At 35.9% G+C, this 24,460-nt stretch overlaps 1 protein-coding gene across 3 annotated transcripts in view; it reads left to right on the forward strand.

Moving 5' to 3' along the window:
• PRPF18 (pre-mRNA processing factor 18) overlaps nucleotides 1–24,460 on the forward strand; it is a 93,682-nt gene that overhangs the window by 32,223 nt on the left and 36,999 nt on the right. For 2 of the 3 annotated variants that reach the window (XM_054695100.1, XM_037510635.2), the window contains 3 exons: nucleotides 11,792–11,869; nucleotides 14,859–14,963; nucleotides 16,812–16,925. In XM_054695100.1, coding sequence (XP_054551075.1) covers nucleotides 14,943–14,963; nucleotides 16,812–16,925 — 135 coding nt within the window. In that variant the 5' untranslated portion in view covers nucleotides 11,792–11,869; nucleotides 14,859–14,942. Of the gene's footprint in view, nucleotides 1–3,676; nucleotides 3,761–11,791; nucleotides 11,870–14,858; nucleotides 14,964–16,811; nucleotides 16,926–24,460 lie in introns of those variants that run through there. The other variant, XM_054695101.1, reaches the window with a different exon arrangement.

Below are 24,460 nucleotides of genomic sequence, written 5' to 3' on the forward strand. Positions count from 1 at the left end.
ATTTTACCAGGTACACAGCCGGCAGGGGTGCCAGGAGGGCCGGAAGGCTGGCAGGCCTCCCAACCCCTAGCAAGTCTTCGCTCTTTCTGGGCTCTCCCGCATTCTCTTGGGGCCTCTGCTTCTCTGCTGGTTCTCTTCCCGTCTCTCGCTTGTTCTCCTTCTGGTCGTTCCGTTCCTCTGGTGTCCCGTGATGCAGCCCTTATAAGCCCAGTCTCTCAGCCCAGGTGTACCCACCTATGTATGCCCACACCCTACTCCTGGTGCCCGCCATCGGGCATGCATTCAGGACCGCAGGGATCTATCATCAACGCTAATGGCCAGAGGACAGAAAAGCCTGACAATCATTTACCCCGAAATTGTCCATTATCTTGTTTTGTCTTTTTGTCTTCCTGGTTTCCTTATATTTCACATGTAGGTGAAATACAGTATTTGCCTTTGCCTTTTTGATTAATCTTGTTTCACATAATTACTTTGCGTTTCTCCCATTTTGCTGCAAAGTGGTGAAATTTTATTTTTCCTTATAGCTAAGTAGTATTCCATTGTATGTATGTATATATAGATATTATATATATTTTTTTATGTATCTTTTATATTGATATACATCTTTATATATCTATTATATTTACAGTATCTTTTCTCTCTATATATACACACACGTCTTTACACATTCATCTATCAGTGGGCACCTTAGGTTGTTTACATATCTTAGTTATTGTGTATCAGGAGTTCTTAAATGTAGTCTTTGGATGGACTTGAGAATATCCATCTTTGAAGTTTTATTTAAAAAATTAGCATGTGTGTGATTATATGTGTATATGCATGTCCTTTCTTTCCCTCTTCCTGATTATAATATTTTAAAAAGCTTTGACTCAAATCAAGAAGTACTAATGTTCATGCTGGTGAAAATCTTCATATTCATTACTCTCAGTACTCTTGTATTCTAGCACTACTGAATGGCTTCTATTTTTTCAGTTTGTTGAATTTTTTGCCTTTTCTTAAACTTGTTCATCCCTTTACTTGAAACAGTCTTCTATAATCCTCTCTAATGCTTCTCTTTAGTATTCATTGAGGAGGCTTTGAAAGTTTTTCAGCAAAAATGTGTGGTGAAATAATGTGTAACATCTCTTATATGTGGAATCTAAACAAACCAGACCCTTAATAGCAGTGCGTAATGTATGGTTACTAGAGGCTGGAGGTGAGAGAATGGAAAAGATGTTGTTTTTGGGTATGTACTTCCAACTAGTAGACATATAAGTCCTGGAGACATAGTAAATAGTGCAGTGATTATATAATAAACACTAAATTTGCTAAGAGAGACTAGATCTTAATTGTTCCCAACTCTAGCAGAAATGATAATTATTTGACGAGATAAAGGTTTTAATGAATGTTCAGTGGCAATATACAACTGCAGTATAAATGTATCCAAATCAATATGTTGTATACTTTAAGCTTACGCAGTATTGTGTGTAAACCATATGTCAGAAAACAAAAAGTGTGGTAGGGAGTTTGTAGCCAGGTTGAAATCATATTTTGATGTCTATTTGCAAAGTAGATTTTTTCCTCATTTTACTATGAAAATTTTCAAATATACAGAAAATGTAAGAATACCCATATCAAACCACCTTGATTATACTATATTTGCTTTATTATATAACTAATCTGATGTCACTCATGCATTCATGCATTAATTCCTCTATCAATGCAGTAACTTTTACCTCAGAGTAATTATGCCAGGCAGAACATTTTAGGACAGGTGCTAGGCTAGTTTAACAGTCTTTTCCTCTTTTGACAAAGAGGCACTTACAAGCTGAGCATTTACTACTTCAGCTGTCACCAGTTATCTGTAAAAAACTGGGGTATCACTTGAAATGACCAAAGATGAAGCAAATTTCTGAAATGGCAATATGTATAAAGTGTCTTTTTTTTTTTTTAAAGATTATTTATTTATACAAGAACTGGGGTACAGGCCATATGCGTGGGAGGGTGAGAGGATTCACCAGAGACAGAGTGGGGAACAGAACAGGCAGACTGACTGAAATACACTGCTGAGGGGAGCAGTGGGCGAGACAGGAGAGGTCTGCCACCCCATGTGGGAGCCTCGCCGCCGGGATCAAACCGGCGCTGCAGAGAATCTGGACAGCTTCACAGCGCTGCGCTCAACCATCTGCGCCACCAGGGGAGGCCCTATAAAGTGTCTTTTATCTTCATATATAGTAATAAAAATTTACTCATCTTTATTTCACACTGGTTTGCAGACACTGGTAATACTTAAACCCTAAACAAAGATGCAGTGGCGTGCATATTATAAACTGGAATTTAGTGCTTGTCCATTGTGTGTGCACAAACATTCACATGTGAAGAAAAACCCAAATTTAAGTCTACCATTCAGTGATTTTTGACAGTTTGCTTACCCCTGTCTAAACCAATCTGTATCAAGATAGAGAATACCCTTTTTCCACCTTCCAGGCAATCCCTGCCCCGGTGACCATCTGTCCTTCTTCATTTTAATTTCAGCCATTTTGATGGATGTGTAGGGATGCCTTCTAGCTCTCTGATAATTAATGATGAGTACTTTTCATGTTTTTTTTTTTTAACCATTTGTATATCTTTTGTGAAGTATCTGTTAAAATTGCTTACATATATATATTTTTTAGTGAGTTGAAGTTCTTTAGACATCATGGATACCAGTTCTTTGTCAGACACATGTTTTGTGAATATTTTCTCCCAGATTCTGAGTTTTTCTATTTATTTTCTTACTCATTATCTTCTGATGAGCAAAAGCTTTTGATAAAGCCCAATTTACCCTTTTTTTGGTGGATATTGTTTTCTGTTCTGCCTGAGAATATAAAATAATATAAGCAGTTAGGAAACAGTTGGCAGTTTCTTAAAAATTAATATATATACCTGCTGTGGTCAAACCATTGCACTCTGGCTTTTACTCAGAAGTATAAATCAAAGATGCTCTTACATTATCATCTAAAAATTTCATGGTTTTTATATTTTATAAAAAGACAGGTTTCAGAAATTTTGATTCAGTTTTAGTATGATATGAGGTAGGAGTTGTGATTTATTTTTTTCCTTGTGGATATCCAGTTGTTTACCCTTTAATGAAAGTTATTTTCTTTTTCCTTTGAATGGCTTTGGTGTCCTCAAAAATCAAATACATGTGACTCCATTCTGGGTGCTCTATTCTATTCTCATAATCTATTTGTTGCTTCTCATGTTGTTGCCACACACTATCTTGACTGCTGTTTCATTATGGTGAATCTTCAAGTCGGATAATATTCATAAGATGAGTACTGAATGAAGATTGCTCAGGCTTTTGTGCCTTTAGCTTTCGTGGCTATCACCTGTGGCCTTGAATGCAGGAGGTACTTGGGAGCGTGGGCTCAGGGTACGCATGCCTAATGTTGGACACCTGAGTATGATGTGGGCATGCGTAAATGGGCACACCTGAGCCTGGAGGTCGAGCATATAAGGGCAGCAGAGAACGGCGAGAGTCACTCCAGAGAGGAAGAGACCACGAGACGACCCCAGAGAGAGCCCCATCAGTAAGAATCAAGATTTACTGGGCTCTGGGAAGCCTGGCAGCCTCCCTGTTCCGTGACTCCCCAGCCTCTCCTGCAGGTGGTGGCCTCATTGTCAGTAGAGAAGAAAGATCATTCAAAGCCTGAAAAAGCCACTGAGGGCTCCTGGACTCTCCTTTACCTGTCTGTGGGCATCCATAGAGAACCTGCCCTGTGCCTGGATAGCACTACAAGTACTAATTTTCTTTAATTTTTTTTCCCCTAATTCTTCTGACTCTTGCTTGTGGTATTTATTTTTAAGCAGCTTTGTTGAGGTAAAATTGACACAGTAAGCCACACATACACAGAGTAAACAGTTAAGTTTTGGCATATTTTTATACCTCTGAACATCACCGTGAAGAGAGGGAACAAGTTCGTCTCACCTCAATTTCCTTTTGCCCCTTTGTAATCCCACCTTTCTCCCCTCCCTGCAACCAGCTCCACCCCATCCACAGGCAGGCAGTGATCTTTGTTATTTTACTTGGCATTTTTTGAATTTTATGTGAATGGAATTTTTCAATATGTTCTCTAGGTTGTTTGCCTTTCACTTAGCCTAATAGTTTGGATTTTCATTCCTGTGCTCGTATGTGTCACTGCTTCATTATTTGTGTTACCGAGGAGTTTTCTACTGTTGTATGAGTATACCATAATTTGTTTTTTTGTGACCTGTTGGTAGGCATTTGAGTTGTTTCCCTCTCTTGACTGTTTCAATAAAGCTGCTATGAATATTCATGCACAAGTTTTTGTGTGGACATACGCTTTTATTTCTCTTAAGTAAATGTGTAGGAGTGGAATGGTTGGGTGTACATTTCTTTATGAAATTTATCTAAGATTGGTGTTCTTGCGTACATTTTAATATATTTAATACAAAAAATAGAATTCAGTTGTGTAAGGTAGATTTCGATGTAGTTTTCTACTTTGGATGATGTTACTGAAAAGAATATATTGCTTAGGTAACTGAATTCATTGACACTTGACAGTCTTTCACTTTGAAAAGCATTGCGTCACTTTATCTTTTTAAAGATTTATTTATTTATGCAAGCATTGGGTACAGTCAGAAGTGCAGGAGGGTGAGAGAATTCACCTGAGCCAGAGCAGAGAACAGAACAGGCAGTCTGACGAAATACACTGCTCAGGGGAGCAGTGGGCGTGGCAGGAGAGGTCTGTGCGCCATGTGGAGCCTTGCCTGTTGGCCAGGGATCGAACTGGCGCTGCAGAGGCTGCGGGCAGCTTCACAGCCCAGCGCTCAACTGTTGCGCCACCAGGGGAGGCCCGCATCGCGTCACTTTAAATTGCATTTGTGTTCCTCAGTATTTGACTTATTAATCAGATTCTTTAAGGCTTACTTTGATTCTTTGTGACCTGCCGTGTGATTTCACATGTGTTTTGCTTTGCCTATGCAGGCTGTGTATTTGTTAGTTTTCCAGTGTCTTTTGTAGAGCTCTTAATGATGTTTGTATCCCATTTATATAAACACTAAAAACCCTAACATAACTGATGGAATGATGATGCTAAATTAATGTTGACAGTCATGGTTGCATGTTGTTTTTAATTTTCATTTGTTAATATGGGTAGGCACTTCAGATGATGTGGTTGGAAGGTTTGTACACTTTGAATCTCAGTTTTATAATCCAGAAAGAACAACTTGGACAGAGTTCAAGAATGATACTTATAAAGCAGCATGTAGGAATTAGATCGTATCTTTGAAAGGAGAAGCTCTTTTAATGTTTACCATTTTCAACTTGTTTTCAAATCTGTCAGGATGAAAGGCCCAGTGAAAATGTTAGGTGCTTTAGGAAAGAATCCAAAGAGATTATTGACAGTTCATATGCTGTCTTAAAATATGCAGCCCTTGTAGACTTGTGTTTTTAGGGCTCTATTGTACATTCTTTAATTAATTCAAAGGACCTAAGAGTTTGAAAATTTGAATGTAACTAGAAAGGAAACTAAATTTATAAAATGAATGGATGAGTCTTCAAATCTAATTGTGGCTCTTTCCCTAGGTAACTGGAACATTTGGCATTTTTTTTTTTAAAGATTTATTTTTTATTTACTTATACAAGCACTGGGTACAGTCAGAAGTGCGGGAGGGTGAGAGAATTCACCAGAGTCAGAGCGGGGAGCAGAGCAGGCAGAAGGACCGAAGTACACTGCTGAGGGGAGCAGAGGGCGGCAGGAGAGGTCTGCGCGCCATGTGGGACCCTCCTCCAGTGGCCAGGGAGCAGCCAGGGATCGAACCGGAGCTGCAGAGGCCGCGGGCAGCTTCGCAACCCACCGTTCAACCGCTGTGCCACCGGGGAGGCCCAACATTTGGCATGTTATCTAATCTGCCTGAGTAATCTGTAAAGGGTCTAACAATACCCTATGCTTACTTTCTAAAGGTCTACAATTTAAATTCTGTCATAAATGTATCCATAGCACTTTGTATTTCAAAGTGTATTTTTAGTATAAGTCATAAAATGTTTTACAATTAGATCCCGGCCGCCGGGCGAGGGTCCCACATGGCGCGCAGACCTCTCCTGCCGCCCGCTGCTCCCCTCAGCAGTGTACTTCGGTCCTTCTGCCTGCTCTGCTCCCCACTCTGGCTCTGGTGAATTCTCTCACCCTCCCACGCTTCTGACTGTACCCAGTGCTTGTATAAATAAATAAATAAATAAATCTTAAAAAAAAAATGTTTTACAATTAGAAATTACTGCTATAGTTGTTTTTCTTATTACAAACTTTTGTCTCTAAACAAAGAGTATACAAAGAGTGACATTTGATGCATAGTAGGAAATCTTTTTTCTTTTTGGCAAATATCTATTGTCATGAAATACAGGGTCATAGTACAAAGCAAAACATTAAATTTTTCTCAAGGTGTAAAGCAAATTTATTAAAAATTAATTGTTAATAGATTATTAATGAAAATGATTCAAAAATCCAAACATGCTAATAGGCATAAGACATTTTCTTCTTTTTTGTGTCCTATTTCACCTCCTCCATATCTTGTGGGAAAAGAAGCCAATGTATTTTTTTCCTTTTACATAACACAAACAGTAGCACACTAAATCCGCCCTTGCACTTCATTTATCAACATACAGAAGCAACTTTTAAAAAATTTCCTTCAACAGAAATGGGAAGAAATCCTGAAGTTGAAACAATAAAAGGAAGACCTAGAGTAAGCAAAGTGGAAGATACTGAAAAGTAATAAAAAATAATTAGGGAGAATAATGCATTATTCTAATACATTAGAAACTCTAAGTGAACTACAAAAAATGCAGAAATACAAAAAAAATAAAAAATCTGAACAAATCAGTTAGTGGAAATAAATTAAGAAATTGACAATCCACAGAAGAATGTGACTGAAAGAGGAGGGAATTAGCAGTTGAATTGAAGACTACACAAGATGAGTCAGATCATTTGAATTTGTACCTTGGATTTTATTTATGACTTTGGGAGATTTATTTTTTTAAACAGAATAAGAATGGCTCCACACTTGTTTGTGGAGTGTGTGGAGGGGGTTTGTAAAGAGAATTGGAAGTGAGGAAATGGAGAAAGATAAACATTTTAGTGGAGTTCTGCTGTAATGGCACTTAGCATGTCACCCAGCCCATAGTAAAGAACTTTTCCTTTAAAGTTGGGGAGACTTGAGCCTATTTAATGATTATTGAGAAGATGCCAAAGGGAAAATAGATGCTTATGAGAAGTTGCTGAGGAATTGAGATCTGGAATAAGCTGGAAGGGGCTCAAGTAGCAGAAAGGGATGGCTTTAGACATTTCCTTATCCATCTTGAAATGAAGAAAGGACTGATGCAGATCCAGGTAAAGATTGGTGTTAGGTGAAATTTGGAAGCTTTCTTGAGTGCTTTTTCTCCCCCTTAAGGAGAGTGGCTTAGTCATTTGCTGAAAATAAGGAGAGATGTGAAGGGATTGTCAATATAGACAGAAAACTGAATAGATAAATACACCAGGATCAGTGGGCAACATTGATTTCCCAGCTTTGCTTAGCTTATAGTGGGGATATGGTAGATTGCCAATAGGTAGATTCTGCTAGGACAGTGGTTCTTATTGGTCTCAAGAGCCCTTTACGTTCTTAATTATTACCGGCTCCAGAGAGCTTTTATTTATGTTGGGATATATTGTTGATAATTACTAAGACCTTAAAACTTGGAAATTAAATATTTTTTTCCTGTTTATATTTTATACAGTAAACCTATGTATGTTAACATAAATATATATTTGTGAAAAGTGATTATAGTTTCAAATAGAAATTTAGTGAAGAATATTTCACATTTTTATAAATTCTTTAATCTGGCATATTAGAACATAGTGGGATTCTCCTACTTTTCATTCGTATGCTGCAATATATTGTTTTTTGTTTAAGTATTTGAAGACATTTCATACTTACACAGTTGGAAAAGGGAATATTTTGATAGCTTTTTCAGATAATTGTGTATATTTTCCTTTGACACTATGCCAAGACTAGACAAATAATAAATGTCTTAAAGAAAGATTACTTAGTTGGATTTGGATTCTGACCCATATCATTGAACTTTCTGCATCTTAAAATCCATCGATCTGTTCAGCTCACAATTTTTTTTTTGCCTCTGCATGATTTCATAACATCTTGCCTTTGTAACATCATGGCTATTGAATTATGCACATCTTCTTAATGTCGATGTTTCAGTTAACAATATAAAAAATAATATTAACATCACCCCTGATTTCATCAAAAAAGTAAGTACTGGGAAACTATCAAGTGCACAGTGATGGATACAAGTTTTCCATCATTTTAATTTTTTTTTAAATTTTTTTTTTATATATATTTTTAAGATTAATTAATTAATTAATTATTTATTTATACAAGCACTGGGTACAGTCAGAAGTGCGGGAGGGTGAGAGAATTCACCAGAGCCAGAGTGGGGAGCAGAGCAGGCAGACGGACCGAAGCACACTGCTGAGGGGAGCAGCGGGCGGCAGGAGAGGTCTGCGCGCCATGTGGGACCCTCCTCCGATGGCCAGGGAGCAGCCAGGGATCGAACCGGCGCCGCAGAGGCCAGGCCGCGGGCAGCTTCGCAACCTAGCGCTCAACCGCTGCGCCAACGGGGAGGCCCCATCATTTTAATTTTTGATTGAAAAAATGTAATTTTACTAGAGGCAACAAATACTGTTATTGTTGTCCTTTAAGTGTCAAACTTGCTTTGTTCAGTTTTGAGAAAATAGTAAAATATGCAAGTCTAAATAATCAAAAATTTGCATAGGTGCTTTTCTTTTAGATTCTGTTTTCATTGTTTAGCATGAGTATGTTTCATTTTGTTTCATTGTGCCAAATATTCAAAGGCAGTGTACTCAAGGGTTGAGATTTGGTAAAATTATACTTTACTGAGATGTTCTTAAGAGAAACTGGCCTTTTTATTTTCCTGCACGTGCATGATACTAAGACATACAATGTACTGCTGGTCCATATATAAGATATATAGCCTTGATTTATGCTAAGGTTCCAGCAGTCTTCCTCATCATTGCTTTGTGCCATCAGTGCACATGTGGGCATGTAATATCTTAGTATTATTATGAAAATAAATTGAGCCTCGTGGAACCTCTGTAAGTCTTAGGGACTCTCTGGGGCCTGTGAACCATATTTGAGAGTTGATGTTCCAGCCTTAAAGTTTTAGTAGGTGTATTCCATGGAATTGAGACCCAGTAGTAAAAGATAAGTTAAAGGTGGAACCGAGGACTCTACCTGGATAGTACTTTTACTTCCTATTCACCAGTTCTTTCTGAGAGGATATCATTACATGTGTCAGTTTACTTATTTGAAATATGACAAATACTGCATAGTCAAAAGCAACAATTTATGATGCTGAGATAATATCTTGGGAGTGAAAAACTATAGCTTAGAATACTAGATCAGCACAAAGGATTTAAGGACCAGAGTTCTAGTCTTGCCTCTCTTAACTCATGAGTCTTACTAAGTTGTAAGAATGTCATCTAACCCAATTCTCAGGTTTGTATCCCATCTCTAAAATGGGGTTAATATTTTTGCTCCTACCTTTCTCAGTACTTTTGATATTCAGATCATGCCATGCTATCTTCATGTTTATATCCCTATACTGTGCTGGTATATGATAGAAAATCAGTGTTTACTGAGTCAATGAACTTAACAAAACAAAGCAAAAACTCTTAGCATTTAAAAAGAAAATAGTAGTTACCAGAGGGAAGGGAGCACTGGAGTGGCTAAATCCAGTAAATCGGGTCAATTGGATGATGGATAGAAGCTAGACTTTTGGTGTGGAATGTAATGTATTACATACAGATGGTGATTTATAAGACTGTACACCTGAAACCTATATAATGTTATAAACCAATTTACTTCATTAAAAATAAAAAAGAAATACTTTTAACCTGAAATAAAATACAAAACTGTTTAGCATAAAAGTTTTAAACATACACAAAATTAGCATTGTATAATAAACCCGTCTACCCTTTCCCAAACATGTGTAACTCTAGAAAATAAGTACACGTTCTTATATAAACAAAGTATGATCACATCCATACGTACACATACAAAATTAAAATTTTGATGGTCCTTAATACCATCAAATCTGCCTTTCACATTCAACTGTCCCAATTGAATTAAAATACATACATGTTTTTACAGTTGGTTTGTTCAGATCAAAACCACACAAGGTCATTGGATTTGTTTATTATGACTCTTGGTTTCTTTTGATCAAGAACATTTTAATTCCCTCAGCTCTCCCTGTTTTTTATACTGTTAACTTGTTGAGAAACTGGGGCTAGTTTTGTTAGCATCCCAGTGTTTGATTGCTTCCCAGTGGTATCCCTTAGCTAATCCCTACATTTTCTAGCATATCTGTACATTTCTAGTAAACTGGAAGTTAGACTTGAACATTTTATTAGAATTAGATTTAGTTTTTTTTTTTAAAGATTTATTTATACAAGCACTGGGTACAGTCAGAAGCGTGGGAGGGGAGAGAATTCACCAGAGCCAGAGCAGGGAGCAGAGCAAGCAGAAGGACCGAAGTACACTGCTGAGGGGAGCAGTGGGTGGCAGGAGAGGTCTGCGCGCCATGTGGGACCCTCCTCCAGTGGCCGGGGAACAGCCAGGGATCGAACTGGCACTGGAGAGGCTGCGGGCAGCTTCACAACCCAGCGCTCAACTGCTGCGCCACCAGGAGGCCCTAGATTTAGTTTTTTAAGTAGAATACTTTCTAGGTGGTGCTGTGTACTTCCTCTGTGTATGCCATAGGAAATGCATTGTGTTTTCCTGACGCCAATCAGTAGTTCCAAGTGTTTTCATAGTCTTATTTTTTCATTGTTCACCATCATCCTTTCTCATAATGGTCTTAACATTAATTGCTGATCATTGCCTGAGTGAATGAGCTTTGGTGCTAGAGGGTGCTAAATACATGTGTAGAGGTATTACTGAGATGCTATTGTAATTACTACTAAAGAAGTAGGGCAGTGTCTTTATTTGAACCAAGTCATCGATGGAATAAGCTGCTCATAGTAACAGCCTCCGAATTAAGAACTGTAGATTTAACATTGAGGATACTTGTATGTATAGTATGGAATGAACTAACATTTTTCCCACTGCGGTAGATTTCAAACTTGTCTCATTACCAAATCATGTTAAAACAAATATCTCTAAGCCTCCTTTTTAATAACGACTCTATAAAACCATCCTAGATTGTCTAGATTATTTTAGGAGTTGATTTAATACAAATACAGTGAATTGATTCCAGATGTCAAAAAGAAATTTGGAATACCCTTGGATCCTGCCTGGTAAAAGGGTTTAAGATGTCAGCTATAGATACCATAATTGTGTTGATTTTTTTCCTGTTAGGAGAAAGTAATTAAAACATTCCATTTTATGGGGTTCATAGTGAACCATTTGTAGAAATTATCTTTGAACTCAAACATTGGGAAAGTAAATCAAATCAGTGGAACATTTGGAAAATATTGTTGATTTCTTCTCTTTGTTGTTAGATATGCATGATAAAATACTTCAAGAAAAATATGTCAGTCTTTGTCACAAATCAGTACGCACATCAGGGATGGAGGAAGGGTGATGTGTTCAGGAAATCAGTGTAATTTCTGCAAAACCAAAAAAAATGGTACCAAATTCTTGAAAAACTGGAGTGTTCAGGTTTCTGACGGCACTTCTTGACCACAGGTCAAGATATTTTACCAAGGACATGTTATTAACTTGTTTCTTTCTTCAATAGGAAAATAAAAAATATTTCAAACGTAGTGAACTTGCAAAAAAAGAAGAGGAAGCTTATTTTGAACGATGTGGCTACAAGGTATGAAAGCCTGCTTTTCTGTTAAATTGTATATTTCTGAGTTGAAATTTATACATCTGTTGTTAAAGTGACAAAATTATTGATCTCTGTTCAATTTATCAATGTTATATATTAGCCTATAAATGAGAAGCCATCTGGAGAGGTATGAGTTTTTTGTTTTGTTTTTTCTTTTTTTAATCTTGAATTCAGGAAAATACATGCATGACTTTTGGCTTGGAATGGTTTGGCTTTTTGTGGACAGCATGAAGTGGCTTGAAATCAAAGCTTGAATTTTTTTTTTAATTAAATCCTGATACAATACTGTCTCATTTTCATCACCACCACCACTCTTCTCTCCACCTCTCCCAATAAAAGTCCATTTTTAAAGGGTTCAAAACATTCCTTAAACAATAGTGATTTTTAGCAGTGGTATTTCCCTGCTTTCTCCCGAATATTTTAAGCCATTGATTTTATGTTTACATTGTTAACAATTCTGTTTGGCCCTAAGTACTTCTGCCTGGAATTAGTGCCATATAACATTTATATGCTTTTGTTTAATAAGGTATCACAATTTCAAACACTGCTTAGTCTTATCGGATATAAAATGTAAACTTGAAATTTTTTTTAGCAACAAATGAGTTGTCTGGAAGAGTTTGTGTGTTTTAAAAGCATGACTGAAATTATCTTTGAGATTATTTAGTTGAATAGTGTATTGGGGTTTTTATTGGGAGGGGTTAAAGGTTATGAAGTGAAGTCGTGTTAAACTTCCTTTTAAAAGAAAATGATACCTAATTTAATACTTTTCAAACCAAAGTTCAGAGATTCTATTGCAATATTTTTGTCAAATCATAAATTTGAAATGAACTTTTTGCTTGTGAAATGTCAATATAATACTTGTGCATGGAATGGGAAAAGTTCTGGAAATTAATTTATCTGGCATAGCATTTCTAGAAGAAAGCATGAGGAATGCAAATGGTATGTATATGCATTTGGTTTTATTTTGTAGTGTTGGGAGAAAGTGTTAAAAATGTAGGTTTGTTTCTAGTAACTTTCTAAAATATGAACATTTATGTTTTGATATTTTCAATAGAAAGGTTAGTTTGGGAAAGAAAAATAACTTTTATGTAAATATTATTGAAATAGGTATTCAGAAATAATTCTCATCTTTTCCTTGCCCAATATTGTCTGTCTAAAACTTGATTTGGAATGAGAATCACGTACATGAGTTTAGTCTGCTGACTTGTTCCTTTCCTAGATTCCCTAAATTTGAACCCTTTCAACTTTTTGATATGCTAAGAAAATAAAATAAAGGTAGGAAAATAATTTAAAACAGTGACAATTTTGCTTTGTGTAGATAACCTTAGTGATACGGTAGTACTTTCTTGTTTATAGAGGAAAGCACTGAGGCAAAGTAATTGCTGTAAAGATATTGCTGGTAATACTGAGTTCAGTTGACAGAATGTATTAGAGCTCTTTTCCCTACAGCTGTTAACTGCCATTCTATAGTAGAAATATTTTTTTTAAAAAAAGATTATTTATACAAGATTGATTGATTGATTTATACAAGCACTGGGTACAGTCAGAAGTGCGGGAGGGTGAGAGAATTCACCAGAGCCAGAGCAGGGAGCAGAGCAGGTAGAAGGACCGAAGTACACTGCTGAGGGGAGCAGCGGGCGGCAGGAGAGGTCTGCGCGCCATGTGGGACCCTCCTCTGGTGGCCTTGGAGCAGCCGGGGATTGAACCGGCACTGCAGAGGCAGCGGGCAGCTTCGCAACCCAGCACTTAACCGCTGCGCCACCAGGGAGGCCCTAGAAATATTTTTATCCTGAGAATTTGGAGATATACCTGTATTTATGCTTAAAATGAAAGCACAGATTTTTCTCCTCAAAAATTTTCTGGGTAGTGATCAAAATAGAGTATATATTACCTTTATTCTTCATAGAAATTAGTTAACCTTTTTTTTTTTTTTTAAAGGCTCAATGCTGATTTGATTTGTGAAAATCTGAAAGTTTAGTTTTTTTACCTCAGTTTTCTGTTAGCTCCATTTAGGTTGATGAACATATCCTTGAACCATAAACTATGGAATCAGATTACATTTTAGCCATAATCTTTAAAGTGAATGTGAATTTCTTCCTTAATCCTGATATCCTTTTATTTATTTATTTTTCGGTCTTACTGCTTTTAGCATTTTAGATTTGTCTATGGTCAGATGGGAAACCATGTTACACTATCTTTTTACAGACCACACAATGGGATTTTAAATTGCTTCAGTTTTCCTAAACTGTGACTTGGGCAGCAGACTTAAGAAAATACATGAAGAGTTTTTTTTTTCTGCAGGTTTTTATGAACAAGAATGTTTGCTTTTTCTTTTTGTGGTATGAATAGAGAGGTGCTGTATTTCATTATTTTTCTACAAGGTTCAGAACTCAGTGTGAAGGGCAAGTTCTGTAGCATATTGGGAATTTTTCTTCATGTCCAACAGTGATTTCTGTGCATCCTACTTTCAAAAGTAGGATATGAAAAAGCTGGAACTTGAGACTTCACAGGTTTCTGTTGGAAAGCAATTTTTGTCTTTAGTCTTCATTTTGAACCCAGAGCAAGGATCAAATAACTCTGTAAAATGGTTTTCTCAAAGAAGAAAAGAAAGTGGATTGTTTTTCAAGAAAAAAGTAACATTCTTTAAAGTCGAGGGAGAAAACGAGCCAAAATTTCAACCCTTTTAAGTTTTTGATCTTAGAAATCATTATACTTACGTCACTCTTCTATAGCAAGAATGCTCTCTCCTGTGTGCATGCTTTCTACCTGTGGTGGTGTCCCTGAAATGGATATGTTTCATAAACTCTTAAAAGCATGTACATTTATTATCAGCTCTTTCCTCAGAGACACATTTAGAAAACTTTCAATATTAAAATATTAAAATATTTAAATTCCACGAATAGCTGTCATAGAAGAGTAAATATTAACAATATTTTATTTTAAACCTGAATTTTACTTCTTTTGGCTATTATAGATACAGCCAAAAGAGGAGGACCAAAAACCATTAACTTCATCAAATCCAGTGTTAGAACTTGAACTTGCAGAGGAAAAATTACCCATGACTCTTTCTAGGCAAGAGGTAAGTTTATGTGAGTGAGTGTTTCATGAAGAGAAGTATCTCTACAGCATTTGCATTTATCTTCACTTCTTTCCAATAAGTCATATGTCATTATTTCCCATATAGGATGACCTAATGAGCTAAAAATACTATGCAACCAGCCCATTTTCTTTGAGTGTCTAAATTAATCTCTTCTTTCCCTGATACTATCAGCTTACACTTTGAAAAAAATCCTCTTAAACTTTAACAATTAAACATTGTTGTAAATAAGTATAGTGAAATGCATATATTCTAAATAATTATACTTACATTATATAAGCTATTTTATAATACACTTACAATTTTTGCTTACCAATGTATTTTTCTAAATCAAAAGACACATATATATAGTTTGTTATGCCTACTTTTCCATAATATTTTGAAAACCAATTATTAAATGGCCATCTACTTGCTTTTTCCCCCCTGTAAGTCATACTAAGATGATTTTCCTTATACAGATGTCATTGCCTTGCCTAATAATATTATGATTGTTACTTTTGGACACTTTTTTAAGAAGCATTATTTCTGAACTCTATATTAAATACTTTGTACTTTTCTAAGACTTTAGATGCAGTCTTACCAGAGGACTCTTGTTAAATAGTTTATATATTTTACCTGAGTTGTTTGTCTATATCAACTATTATTTTCCTTAAAAAAAAAAGAAAAAAGGGCTTTCTTGTCCCTCCCTAACCTGGTTCCATAGCCTGGGATTCCCACATTGTTTCTGTCTCTTTTCTCCTTAATAAACTTTTCCTTTAAAAAAACAAACAAAATTTTATGTTATTCATGTGATATAAAGAATTCAAACTTAAATAAATGGGTATAAAACAAAAATAGACTTTGACCAGAAGGAAACTTTCACAGGAAAGGATGAATGACTTTAGAAGCTGTCATGTGAAAATCAGATTGAAGGATTGAATCTAAGCCCTGAGAGAAGAGTATTAGAAACAGGTAAAAAGTTCATTGACAACAGCTCTAATTTTGAAAAAGAAGTCATATTTTCTGTGGTTTCATAAAATAGAATAGGAAGTTTGAGGGAGGTGGAAATTTTACTTTGAGAAGCAAAATATCTGTCCCAAAATGGGATTGGCTGTTTCTTCAGTTAATGTGATTCCTGTTATTTATCAGACATTGAGCTGACAAGGATATTTTGGAGATAGCACTAATCTTTTAATTTTCTGTTTGAATATCAAGCTTCAGTTAATCTAGTGGGAGCTCTACCAGTGGTTTCTACGTTTGTTCTATTTATAGTCCCTCATAAACTTATTGGTAGTTTTTCAATTTGAATTGACCTTTAACTACAATTTACATTTCTCTTTTTGATGAAATACAACTTTTTCACAGAATTATAAAACATGTATTTGCTACATAATTATTGCAAAGCAAATATCCATATAACCATCAAGCAAGTCAAGAAAATAGGGTAATATTAGCCCCTCGAAAGCTCTGTATATGCCCAACCCTAATCATAACTCACTCTTTTGAGGGACAAATTTTGATTTTATTGTAGTGTTGCACTGCTGATTCTTGATTATGGCCAATGAGTTATTACTGACTCCAGTCTTCATTTTCCTTCTCTGTATGAATATTATTGCTCCCTCCCTTCTTTATCCTTTTTTATGGATCCTGCTGCATGGGCTGGGCCTTTCCTGAAATAATCAGCTAAAGGACTTAAAGCCTTTAGAATATTTAAATTGTGATGACTTGGTATATCTGTCCATGGAAAATTAAAGAATAACACACAAATTTTTCTCCATGCATATTTAAAAAAAAGTTTCTGACTACTTAAAATTGGAATTATTATATTTTGATGACTTTTTTAAAAAATAGGTTATCAGAAGATTGAGAGAAAGAGGAGAACCAGTCAGACTATTTGGAGAAACTGATTATGATGCTTTTCAACGGTTAAGAAAAATAGAAATCCTCACACCAGAAGTTAATAAGGTAAGAAGTCAGAAAGAAATCTTAGGAGAGCATTTTCACTCCATAAACTAGAATAGTATGGCATTTGACAGCATTTGACTAGGTGCATTATTATAGTCACAATGAAAAAACAAAGTAGCCAGATTGCTGCTGCTGAATGTAAGTCTTTGTTAATTAAAAAAGGGAAACCACATAAATCTTAAGCATACAATTCAGTGCATTTTGACAAATAACCACAAGCATGTAACCATTATCCTTATGAATATATAAAACATTTTTGTTCTCTAGGAAAGTTCTCTAACACCCTACTTAGCCAGTACTCATATTTTTCCTCCTCCCACTCCTGGACAACTACCTTTTTGAATTCTTTCACCATAGATTAATTTTGCTTGTTCTAGTATTTCATACAGATGGAATCATAATGTATGTGTTAGACTTTTTGTGTCTTTTGTTTAGCATATAGTTTTTAGATTTATGTTATTGCAAATATCACTAGTTTGTTCTTTTCCATTACCAGTGATAATTATAAGACATTATATAATTTGGTTTTGAACTTTGGGCTGTTATGAGTGAAACTGCTTTAAACATTCTTATAGAGATATTTTTTGAACCTGTTTTTTCTCTTGGGTAAATATGTTTTATCTCTTGGCTAAATTCCTAAAAGTGGAATTGCTGAATAGTATGAATAAATGTATGCTTATCTATAAGAAACATCAAATCTTTCCAAGTGTCTACCAGCATTCGTTACTGTTAGATTTAGAATTTTAACCATTCTTTTGTATATGTAGTAATATCTCATTATGGTTCTATTTACATTTCCTTGATAATTGAAGATTATGAGCATCTTTTTACAGACTTAGTGGCTATATCTTTCTGTGTGGTGTGTTAAAGTCTTTTGCTTATGTTTTAATTGGGTTGGTTTGTCTTTATTTCTAAATTGTAGCAATTCTTTACATATAATGGGTACAAGTCCTTTGTCAGGTATATGGATATATATTTTGTGACTATTTTCTCCCATTGTATGGCTTGCCTATTAATGGTGTTTTTTGATGAATAGAAGTTTTAAATTTTGATGAAATCCAATTCATCAGTTTGTTCTTTTATGGTTATTGCTTTTTGTGTTCTGCTTAAGAAATCTTTGTCTATTCCAGGGTCTTAAAGCAATATTCTTTTGTGTATATTCTCAGCCTTAATGTTTTTTTGAAAAAGAAAATTGGCAGTGTTCTCAAATATAAGGCATTTCACAAAATAGAACTTTGCCATAATGAAATTAGAGAAATAGATAAGTCTCTATATACAACTGTCATACATAGACTATATAATGAATTCTTTAGTGTGAGTTCTCCCCCAGCTGTTCTCAGTTCATCATGGTACTAATGAGTATAAAAGAATTGCTGTAGTCATTAAAACAATGAATTCCCAAGCAAGATGGGACTTTATTTTTAATCTAGTTTAATGCCATTCTCATACGTGATAAAGTACACAAAGGCCCAGTCAAGTTAAGTGATGGTATAAGATTTTCCAGTCACTTAGTATTTGAGCCAGGAATACAGCTAACCCCTTGGGTCTCAATTCACTGCCCTTTTAATTCTACTTGTTTTTCTCTGTCACCTATCCTTCATTAGTTCGGGATAGACAACTCAAACCTTGTGATCCCTCTTATCCACAAAGGGTCATAAGCAAAGTGAGCAGGAGAGTACAGAAGGATATTACTCTCTTATGGGACAATTTTATTCCTTTTTTTAGTTGAGATATAATTGACAGATAACATATTAGTCTCAGGTGTACAACATAATCTGATGTGTGTACAGTAAGATGATCACCACAGTAACTTTCATTAATATCTGTCATCACACATAGTTGTTTATTATGCTGAGGTATTTTTTTAATTTAGTTTTTATTGAGATAATATTGATTTATAACATTGTATAGGATTGTCCCCTTCAGGTGACTGTTACCACACCACTCCTACTATCATGATATCATTATCCTCCAGTACAGTGCTCCCTCCCTACTTTGCTCTGTAAAGATCTCTCCTCTGGTAGCTTCAGTTCTGTAGTCACTTTCTCGGCTTTGTTAATGATTTGGCTTTATCTGGTCCTTTGTTTTCTCTGTATCCCACATGTAAGTGTCACCCTTCTATACTTTTTTTTTCTTTCTGACTTGTTTTATTTAGCATAATCCCCTTGAGTTCTGTCCATGTTGTCACAAATAGCAACAGTATCTCTTGTATATATATACACTACATCTTCCTAATCTAGTAATCGGTTTTTGGACATTTAGGTTGTTTTCATAGCTTGGCTATTGCAAATAATGCTTCAGTGAACATCGAGGTGCATATATCCCTTTGATGAGTGTTTTTGAATTCTTTGGGTAGTTACCTAGGAGTGGAATTGTTGAATTTTATGGTAGATCCATTTTTAATATTTTGAGAAATCGCCATACTGTTTTCTATAGGGGATGGGCCAGTTTACAAACCCCATATTGTACCTGATTTTCTTTTTTCTACATCCTCGCCAACACTTGTTGTTTCAGGTCTTTTTGATATGGGTAATTCTCACAGGTATGAGGTGGTATCTCATTGTGGTTTTTGATTTCCTTTTCAATGATTAAGTGATGGTGAACATTTTTTTTCATATGCCTGTTGACCATCTTTATGTCTTTTTTTTAAAAATATTTATTTATCCATGCATACAAGAGCTGGGGTGCAGGCCAGATATGGGGGGGGGGTGAGAGGATTCACCAGAAACAGAGCGGGAAACAGAACAGGCAGACTGACTGAAATACACTGCTGAGGGGAGCAGCAGGCCAGACAGGAGAGGTCTGCTGCATCATATGGGTTGCTCCCTGGCCAGGGATTGAACTCGTGCTGCAGAGGCTGTGGATTGCTCCATAGTGCTGTACTTAACCCCTTGTGCCACCAGGGAGGCCCTGTATGTCTTTTTTGCAAAGTTCCTATTTAGTTCTTCAGACCAGTTTTTGATGGGGTTATTTGTTTTCTTTTTGTTGAATTGTATGACTTTTTTGTTGCTCTTTGATATCAGCCCCATGTCAGATGTATGGTATGCAAATATTTTCTCCTGTTCCACGGGGTGTCTTCTAGTTTAGTGATATTTTCTTTTGCTGTGTGGATGCTTTTTAGTTTGGTGTAGTCCCAGTTGTTTATATTCCCTTGTTTTTCTTGCTATTGGAAACAAAATCACAAAGATATCACTGAAGCCTACATCCTGGAGTGTTTTGCTTACATTTTCTTATATGTATTATATGGTTTCAGGTCATATCCAAAACTTCTGTTCATTTTGAGTTAGTTTTTTTGTATAGTGTGAGATAATGATAGTTTCATTCTTTTGCATGTGGCCATCTAGTTTTCCCAACACCATTTATCAGAGACCTTCCTTTTTCCATTGTACACTCTTGGCTCCTTGTTGTAGATTGAACAGTACATATAAAGATGGGGTTTTTTTTTTTGAGCTCTAAATTTGATTCCATGGGTCTGTTTTCTCTTTGGTCCAGTACCATTCTGTTTTGATTACTGTAGCTTTGTAGTATAGTTTGAAGTCTGGTAGTGGGATAGCACCACTCCTCTTTTTTGTCAGGATTGTATTGCCCATTCAGTGTTTTTTCTGGTTTCATATAAATTTTAGTAATCTATTTATTTGGAGAATGCCATTGAAACTTTGGGATTGCATTGAATCAGTTTACTGCTTTAGGTAAGATGGCTATTTTAACAACATTTTTGTTATTCTGCCAGTCAATGACAAGAATATCTTTCCACGTCTTGGTGTCTTCTATTTCTTTTAGCAGTGTCTTATATTTTTATCCTTTTGGTCTATTACCTCCTTTTTATATTTATTCCTAGGTATTTAATTTTATGATGTGCTTGTAAATGAAATTTTTTAAAATTTCCTGTTCTAGCTTATTTGCAAATAGGAATGCAACTTATTTTTGTACAAATTTTATAACCTGTCAGTTTGCTGAATTGATGTATTGTTTTGATTAGTTTTTTAGTGGCGTCTATAGTATGTCTTCTGCCAGTAATGATAGTTTTACTTCTTTCCAATTTGAATTGCTTTTATATCTTTGTCTTGCCTAATTTCTCTTGCTAGGTCTTTGAATACTATGTTGAATAGCAGTGGTGAAAGTGGGCGCAAGATCTTAGTGAAAAAGCTTTCATTATTTTCACCATTCAGAGTGATGTTTGCTGTGGGTTTGTCATATATGGCCTTTTTTATTATGTTAAGATATGGTTCCATCTATTCCCATTTTTTGTGGGTCTATCATAAATGGATGTTGAATTTTATCAAATGCTTTCCAAGCTTTTATTGACATGATCATATATTTTTATCTTTTCTTTTGTTGATGTGGTAAATTATGTTGATTGAATTTTGGATGTTGAACCATTGTTGTGTCTGTGAAATAAATTCCACTTTGTCATGGCATATTATCCTTTTAATGCATTGTTGAATTTGGTTTGCTAAGATTTTGTTGAGGATTTTTTGCATCTATGTTCATCAGGGAAATTGGTCTGTGGTTTTCTTTTTGTGTGATGTCTATGTCCAGTTTCGTCAGGGTAATGTTGACCTCATAAAATATGTTTGGGAATAGGGCCTCCCCGGTGACGCAGCGGGTTGAGTGCAGCACTGTGAAGCTGTCCACAGTCTCTGCAGTGCGGGTTCGATTCCCAGCCGGCCAGGGAGAGTACCACATGGCGTGGCAGACCTCTCCTGTTGCGCCCGCTGCACCATCTGCCTGTTCTGCTCCCTGCTGTGACTCTGGTGAACTCTCTCACCGTCCAACTCCTCTGGTCTGTATCCCAACTCTTGTATAAATAAGTAAATCTTAAAAAAAAAAAAAAATGTTTGTAGAAGGAAATATAGGCGAAACACTACGTGATATGCACGTCAAAGACATCTTTACAGACACATCACCCAAAGCAGTGATAGTGAAGGCAAAGATAAACAGCTGGGACTACATCAAATTAAAGAGCTTCTGCACAGCAAAAGAGACAATAACAAAAACAAAGAGAAATCCCACCGACTGGGAGAACATTTTTGCACACAACACTAATTATAAAGGACTGATCACAAAAATCTGCAAAGAGCTGATGAGACTCAACAACAACAAAGAAAATAATCCTGTCAAAAAATGGGCAGAAGCGCTAAAAAGAAACTTCTCTGAAGAGGAAATGCAAATGGCCAACAGGCATATGAAAAAATGTTCAATATCACTTGTAATCAGGGAAATGCAAATCAAAACTACCATGAGATACCATCTTACACCAGTGAGAATGGCACATATTAAAAAAACTAGCAACTACAAATGTTGGCGAGGATGTGGAGAAAAAGGAACTCTCCTGCACTGTTGGTGGGAGTGCAAACTGGTCCAACCACTATGGAGAGCTGTGTGGAGATTTCTGGACCTACTCAACATAGAGCTTCCATATGATCCAGCAATTCCACTCCTAGGTATTTACCCAAAGGTCACAGAAACATCAATTCCAAAGAGCACCTGCACCCCTATGTTTATAGCAGCACTGTTTACAATAGCTAAGCTTTGGAAACAAGCCAAATGCCCAAAAATAGATGACTGCATCAAGAAGATTGGTACATATACACCATGGAATATTACTCAGCATTCAAAAAAGATAAACACATGCAATTTGCAGCAACATGGATGGCGCTGGAAGGGATCATGCTCAGCGAAATAAGCCAGAAAGAAAAAGAAAAATACCGGATGGTCTCACTCATAGCAGGAATCTAGGAAACTTAAATAAAGGACCAGGAAAAAGAATAACCATAAGAAAGTGAAAATCAAAATCAACAAACAACTATGAACCAGAGACACTCTATGGGGGGTGGGGGGCGGGGAGGGGAGGGATTGGGGTCAAAATAAGGGGGTTGCAATTGTATGGGGAATGTAAAAATAAAATTCATTAAAAAATTATGAATATGAAAAAAATATGTTTGGAAATAGTCCCTTTTCCTCAATATTTGGAAAGAACTTGAGATGGAATGGTATGAGTTCATCTTTGACGTTTTGGTAGAACTCACTAGTAAAACTATCTGGTCCTGGACTTTGATATTTTGGGAGACTTTGATTACTATTTCAGTTTTCTTGCTTGTAAAAAATCTGTTCAGGTTTTCTATTTCTTTCTGATTTAGTCTTGGATGATTGTTTATTTCTAAGAAATTGTCCATCTCTTCTACATTATTCAACTTACTGGCATATAAACGACATTCATAATAATCTCTTATGATTCTCTGAATTTCTGAGCTGACTATTGTAATTTCTCTTTCATTTCTGATTCTATTTTTCAAACCAACTTTTGGTTTCATTAATTTTCTGGACTATCTTTTTTATTTCTATTGCATTTATTTTTTAATTTATAATCTTTAATAGTTCAAATACCCTGCATTTATTTTTGCTCTAATTTTTATTTCCTTCCTTCTACTGACTTTTGGTTTTGTTTACATTTTTCTAGTTCCTTAAGATGAGAGATAAGTTTATTTGAGCTCTTTGTTTCTTGAGTAGGTTTTTCTTGCTATATACTTCCGTCTTAGTATAGTTTTTGCTCTGTTCCACAGGGTTCTGTTAGATTGTGCCCTCATTTTTATTTCTCTGAGGTATTTTTAAATTTCTTTTATTTCCTGTTAACCTGATAATCATTCAGTAGTGTGTTGTTCAGTCTTCAAATATTAGAGGTTTTTCCTTTTCTTAATGTGGTTGATTTTTAGTTTGATGACATTGTGATTATAGAACATGCTTGATATGATTTCATGAATTTATTGATACTTGTTTTGTGACCCAGTATGCAATCCCTCTTAGAATATGACCCATATGTACTTGAGGAGAATGTGTATTAGCTTTTTTGTGGGACAGTGCCCTATAAATGTCTTTTAAGGCCTAACTCTTTCTTTAAAGCTATTGTTTATTTTCTGTTTGGTTTTCTGTCCATTAGTGATGCGAGGTGTGCAATGTTTCCTCAGAGAAGTCAGATGTAAAAGCCCCATGTGGGTAACATTACAGATTATTGACTTCTTCCTAGCCATTTTTAATATTCTTTGCCTTGAACCCTTAGAAAATCAGGACAGTGTGTCTTGGTATAGGTGTCATTACATTTAGGTAAAAAGGTGAAAGTATGTCTTCATTTTTTGTCCCCTGTTTTTTTGTCTTCCACCTAAATTCTTTGTGTATTACCATCTTCAAGGTTACTGATTCAATCTTGCATTTGGTCTATTCTACTTTCATAGCTTCTCAAGAATTTATCTCCTTTGTTGATCATTGTATGTCCTGCATCTGTATTTTCTTTTTCTTTTTTTTTTTTAAGATTTATTTATTTATTTATACAAGCACTGGGTACAGTTAGAAGTGCGGGAGGGTGAGAGAATTCACTGGAGCCAAAGCAGGGAACAGAACAGGCAGACCGATGAAATACACTGCTGAGGGGAGCAGTGGGCACGACAGGAGGGGTCTGCACGCTATTTGGGACCCTCACTGGCGGCCGGGGATTGAACCAGTGCTGCAGAGACTGCGGGCAGCTTTGCAGCCCAGCGCTC

This window comes from Talpa occidentalis, unplaced genomic scaffold (assembly GCF_014898055.3).
Source record: "Talpa occidentalis isolate TD23 unplaced genomic scaffold, MPIMG_talOcc4v2.1 talOcc4.14, whole genome shotgun sequence".
NCBI lineage: Eukaryota > Metazoa > Chordata > Mammalia > Eulipotyphla > Talpidae > Talpa > Talpa occidentalis.